Below are 6,331 nucleotides of genomic sequence, written 5' to 3'. Positions count from 1 at the left end.
AACTTTATTTAAAAAATAAATGTAATATCTAATGAGTTAAGTTATTATCGAAGAAGTTAGGTCATGAACATTCTTAGAAGACAATTAAAGAGTTTCCTTGTGCCATTTCGAGTTTCCACAGCATGTTTTGTTTTCTTTCTCCATCAGATAAAAGGAAAAAAGATCCTAGTTTCTTGTGCAGCGCATCTGCTGCAAGGACCATTTTAAAGCAGCCACCCAATGGACCATGAAAAGAATTCTTGCCTCGCATGCAAGAGACAATACCTCCAAGCTAGCTAGCGTTAGGAGCACCATTTAGTGTTTCAACTTGCAATTGCGCATCACAAACGGCACTTCTTGTCACGATTCTCTCTTATTTTGAGAAAATGGCTAGAGTTTATCAAATGTTGTTATTTGCAGTTCCTGACTTGGCTGTTTTCTGATATACACACATCCAATGAAAATCTTAGGCGTGTTTTTCCAGCGAAGTTCGAAAGCTGTGAAGCATCTTGTTCAACGATACACTATTGCAGCAAAAGGGTCGACTCTGTTTATTACGAAGATCAAGTGATAAAAATGGCGGCAGCTCATTTTGACATACGCGTTGTAGCTGAAGACAGAAGATACCTCGTGATTTACAGTACCTTCTGCTTCATTTTACCTAGTTTAGAAAATAATATAAATGATAGAGACCACAACAAGAATAAAACAGTTCTCGTTTTTTTTCCTTTTGTGGATAAGAAGAAAAAAGATAAGCAGCAGCAGAGAAAACTCATTCTACTAGCCGTTACAATATTATCCCACGCACCCCCATCCAAAACCTTATTAAATTAAATCCCATGTGCTCTTTTCTCCGAGATCGCAGATCATATATTTTCCTCCCAAATCTTCCCCACCAAAACACAAATCCTAAAAAATCCAAAGCCTGATATTCTAAGACAAATCATCAGCAAGATACAAAAGAAACAATAGCGCCGTCCAAACAGATGGTCTTTCCTCAAATTCCATCTCTCAGTACCTGTACTGAGCAGGCTTGTAGGGACCCTCAACTGGAACGTTGATGTAGTCTGCCTGGTCCTTGGAGAGCTTGGTGAGCCTGGCTCCAAGCTTGCCAAGGTGAAGGGAAGCAACCTTCTCATCAAGGTGCTTGGGCAAAACATAGACCTTCTTCTCATACTTGCCGGATGTCTTCTCGTTCCACAGCTCAAGCTGAGCAATCACCTGGTTGGTGAATGAGCAGGACATCACAAAACTGGGGTGACCAGTGGCACAACCCAGGTTCATGAGACGTCCCTCGGCCAGGACAAGGATGCCCGATTTGGTATCAGGGAAAACCCACCTATCAGTTTGGGGCTTGATGGTGATGCGTTTCACACCAGGGAAGGTCTCAAGTCCGTGCATGTCGATTTCATTATCGAAGTGACCAATGTTGCAGACAATGGCATTGTTCTTCATCTTCCTCATGTGGTCAACCATGATGATGTCCTTGTTACCGGTGGTGGTCACAAAGATATCAGCCTCGGAGACAACATCTTCAAGGGTCAAGACCTGGAGACCCTCCATGAGAGCCTGAAGAGCGCAAATGGGATCAATCTCAGTCACGATCACACGAGCTCCAGCTTGCTTCATGGCAGCTGCACAGCCCTTGCCAACATCACCATAACCACAGACCACAGCAACCTTTCCGGCAATCATGACATCAGTAGCTCTCATCAAACCATCAGGGAGAGAGTGACGGCATCCATACAAGTTATCAAACTGCATCCACAAAGATTATGAGAAACTGTTTGACCAAAACAGGAAATGAAATCATGGAAAGCCCGATTAACCAATTCTGCAATCATGCCATCAACAGCTGATTCTTACAAAAAAATAAAATGAACTCATAATATTCATCTAGAAACTTCATACTGCATGACACAAACAGCTGAGCACTAATAGTCAAATCGACTGATTAACAGTGCCTTTAGTTCCAATGGAGTTAGAATCACACAAACATTCCAAAACTGTCATTTTTGCTTCTTCAAGAAGACAAAATATTAGATCTTCAAAGGATTCTTTCGCCACAAACCTCTAAAAAATTTCCTTAGAAAAATCCACACCACAATTGAATCAAACTAAAAAAATCAAGTAAATATCAGATCTAAAACTCAATTATCATTTTGAAAACACCAATATGAATCATATGAGATCTGAAACATAAAACACAAAAGACATAACAGATCTAAGCAACAAAAACCCAGATCTAAAAGGCAGAAAAAACAGTACCTTGCTCTTGGTCACAGAGTCGTTAACATTAATGGCAGGGAAAAGCAAAGTCCCATTAGCCTGCATTTGATACAATCTCTTAACACCAGTTGTGGTTTCCTCTGAAACACCAACCAATCTTTCCTTCATCTTGTGATACTTCATGGGATCACTCTTCAACCCATCTCTAATAATTGTCAAAACAAGCTGAAACTCTACATTATCAGTCGAAGCTGGATCTGGCAAAACACCAGTCTTCTCATAAATCTCCTCAGCTTTCACACCCTCGTGAATCAAGAGAGTAGCATCACCACCATCATCAACAATCAAATCAGGACCACCACCCGGGCCCCAATCAAGAGCTCTCTCAGTGCACCACCAATACTCCTGGAGGGTCTCCCCTTTCCAGGCAAAAACAGCAGCTGAGTCACGTGCAATAGCTGCGGCGGCATGATCTTGAGTGGAGAAGATATTGCAAGAACACCAACGAACCTCAGCACCCAAGGCGGTCAAGGTTTCGATCAAGACAGCGGTTTGGATAGTCATGTGAAGAGATCCGGTAATCTTGGCTCCCTTGAATGGTTGTGAGGGGCCGAATTCAGCGCGGCAGGACATCAATCCAGGCATTTCAACTTCGGCCAGCTCAATTTCGAGACGGCCGAAGTCAGCCTGGGACAAGTCCTTCACCTTGTACGCACGACCGCTTGTTGTTTTCTCGACAAGCAAAGCCATTGTAGGAGAAAGAAGGGAAGATGAGAAGAGTTATTTTCCTTCACCCTCGATAGCGAAAATAGAAGCGTAGCGGCTGTGAAGGAAAGAGCGAGTGTTAAGAGGAGGAAGAGTGTGTCTTTAAATAGGTTAGAGGGGGAGGAGTGGACGGTGGAGATTGAAAGTTCGAGGGTGAGCTTAAAATTAGGGGTCTTGGGGGTTTTTTCAGGGAGTTGGTGGAGTGTACATGGTAAAGTAATAAAGACCAGTTCACACTTCCTAGTATTAGTTTGGTGGGTGTATTTTTGTTTTTTTTTTTCCTGTCTTGTCTCATTAAATTTTTATTTTCATATATATATATATATATATATATATTTGACTGATCTCAGAAAATATATTTTCTTCTTTTTTGAGCATTTCTAACTATTTAATGGTTTTGAATTTTTAATTTTTTTTTAAGTTCGGGATTTTTAATTTTTTGAAAAAAAAATATTTTAAAAAATGCTAGTCAATGACATTCACATGATCTCTTCTCTTAAAATTGGTGTCTCTGCCGTCAAAAACAGGTGCCCTATGGCTATTAATATCTACCTTAGTAAAAGTTACTGTGCAATTAGTAGTTTATTTACCCTTGAGTTCAGTTGGATGAAATTGATGGGGATAATAAATATAGGGAAACTTTGATTAAAAGAAAATCACGGGTGTTAATTTGTTGAATTAATGCGAGCATAGAGGCGAAAATGAGAAATTATTGCTAAATAATTATACTATAAACTAAAATAAAAATGTGAATTCATGTTTCTCGAGACAACACGGTTATATTACGAAGTGTCACAGTGCACTAAATTATGGCACTTTCATATTTTATTTTTTTTTTTTCTTGATGAATTATTCATTTTGAGCCCTAAATTATTTTTAATTTCATCTTTTATATTATGTTTACAAAGTTTTAACTTTATAATTGATTTCCGTTTCGGCTACTTTATTGTATTCGCGATGTTAAAAAATATTTTGGCAATAAAGTGATACCCAGTAAGGTGAATTGTTGTTTTTCAAGACTTCAAGCACCATGTGAATTGCTATTATGCGCTTAATTTTAGCTCTCTTGCGAATTTATTTTTTTTTTTCATTTCATCTTTCTTGTTATGTTCACAATTTTAACCTTGATAATTGGTTTTTGGTTCAGGTGCTTAGTTGAATTTGCAAAGTCAAAAAAACATTCTAGAATTAAATTGATGCTCAATTTGCAAAATAGAATTTAGTTTTGTTGATTGAAAAACATTTAAACAATAAGGATCAAATTTAACCCAAAAAACAACCTTTTCATTTTTTATTGTTCATGGGTTAGGAAAACTATGGTTTAGTCTTTAAAGTTTTCACTTTTTCTTTTTTGTTCTTCTTTTTCACACTTTATTTATGTTACATTTCAGTTTTTAAAATTTGAAAGGCGAGTGAGGGAGTTTTCAAAAAAAAAACAGAAAAAAAAAAGAAAAGAAAAGATGGTCAGTTAACAACATTTAGAACACCAAAATAGTCAATCTTGATATCAACGGGTTAGTATTAGAAAAAAAGGTTCAATGAAAATGATTTTTTTTAATGTATCGTAAAAACTAAATCGGGTTTTGTAAAGTTTTTCTATTCATTTTGATTTTGGTTTTTTAAAGTGATTATAGGCTCTTTTTTATGTTTGAAATGGGTTTATTGAGGGTTTTAAGATATTTAAGGGGTGTTTTTATGTGAAAATAAATTTTAAAAAATAGGTTTCTAAAATCTAAAAACTCAAACCATGAATTTTTTGACATTGTATACATAAGCAAGTGATGTATCCTTTGATTTTATATGTATATAGACACACACACATAAGAATTTGATCAACAACATATCTATCATTCATCCATTAAAAAAAACCATGGCCTTTCAAGCCTAGACATGACTAGGTTAGAAAGGTCAGGCCTAGGTGTAATTAGCCTTTTGGTTATGTATCTCTTATTTGTTTATTTTTTTATTTATTTGGGAAGAGAAACCCCTTTAAATCATTTACTAAAATGATATTTAGGTGATTGTTCAATTATGACATTATTTTTAAGAAGATTAGGGTTTTTTCATGATAATATTATCGATTGTTTTATTGATAATTATGTATTGGTGCCGAGGAGACAAATATTTTAAAATAATTTGCTCAATTACTATAGAATGAGAATAAAATACCTATTTTTTATTTTTTTTTATTATAAATGCTTTGCATAATTTTCTCAAATTTATTATTTTTTTCATATAGGTGCATAAAAATGATCAATCTATAATTTTTTAATCGAAACATGCTTTCACGATCACAATAAAATTTTACTTCAAAAAATAACACTTTCTAAAAAATGTGTTTCTATCAAAATAAAAATAAACTCATTAATGAGAAAACTAGGTGTTTTATTAAAAATATACATTTTTTCATTTTTAGTTCAAATCATTATAGTTTTCTCAAATATCTTTTATGATTGTTGTTGTTTTTTATTTAATTAACTATGTTGTTAATGGAAAAACAATTTTATTTCTAAAAAAAACTATTACATGAATAAAAAAAGATATTTTTGATGAAAGAAATATGTTTATCTTCCCTAATTTTATTCTTTGTCTTTTATGTGAATATCTTTTTTTATTGTTGTATGATTAGATAAAAAAAAAAATTTAAAAAGTATAGTTATTAAATATGATTAGGCCTATGATGTAGGTAAAGAGTTAGACGGGTTAACTCAGGTCAATCTAGTACATCATCATTTCATTATTAAAAAATAAATATTTAAACAATGTCATTTTGAATATATATGTATACAAGTCAAATCAAGTTTTGACCATGTCAATTGAGTCGCCGATGGACTTGCTAAGTCGTTTGTGTCTCATCAGGTTAATTATCACCCGGTTTCTTTTGAAACTTGGCTCAGGTTAAAAGTTGGATCGACAGGTCACCAGGTGGGCTAACTGGACCATGCTAAATTTTATAGCACTGTCAATATAGCTTGATATGTGAAATTCTTAAAATAATTTGCTCATTTATTTCGAACAAGAATGAAATATTTATTTTTATTGTAAATTATTTACATACTTTATTTCAATTTATTGTTTTTATATTTTTTTTAATATAGACATGTGAAAATGGTCAATTCATGTTTTTTTTTTAATTTAAGACTTGCTTTCATGATCGTAATATATTTTTACCTAAAAAAATACTTTTAAAAATAATATGTTTTCTTCAAAAAAAAAAGAAATGCATGAATAAAAAAAAGTAGTTTTTTATATAAAAAGTATACATTTTTTTCAATAGAAAAGACAATTTTGATGAATAAAATACATTTCTCCTCCATAAATTTACTTGTTGTCTTTTCTATGAATATCTATTTTTATT

At 33.8% G+C, this 6,331-nt stretch overlaps 1 protein-coding gene across 1 annotated transcript; it reads right to left on the bottom strand.

Moving 5' to 3' along the window:
- Positions 1-679: 679 nt before the first annotated feature.
- LOC18107099 (adenosylhomocysteinase) lies at positions 680-3,166 on the bottom strand. The gene is made up of 2 exons (XM_006373028.3): positions 2,248-3,166; positions 680-1,737 (listed from the first exon to the last, which is right to left on the bottom strand). Exons 1-2 carry the CDS (start codon positions 2,956-2,958, stop codon positions 991-993), a joined length of 1,458 nt encoding a protein of 485 aa, XP_006373090.1. The 5' UTR covers positions 2,959-3,166; the 3' UTR covers positions 680-990.
- Between the last annotated feature and the right edge of the window lie 3,165 nt (positions 3,167-6,331).

The sequence above is a fragment of the Populus trichocarpa genome, chromosome 17 (assembly GCF_000002775.5).
Source record: "Populus trichocarpa isolate Nisqually-1 chromosome 17, P.trichocarpa_v4.1, whole genome shotgun sequence".
Classification (NCBI taxonomy): Eukaryota; Viridiplantae; Streptophyta; class Magnoliopsida; order Malpighiales; family Salicaceae; genus Populus; species Populus trichocarpa.
The sequence above is the reverse complement of the archived record's forward strand: the minus strand, read 5'-3'. Positions and strand labels throughout refer to the sequence as shown.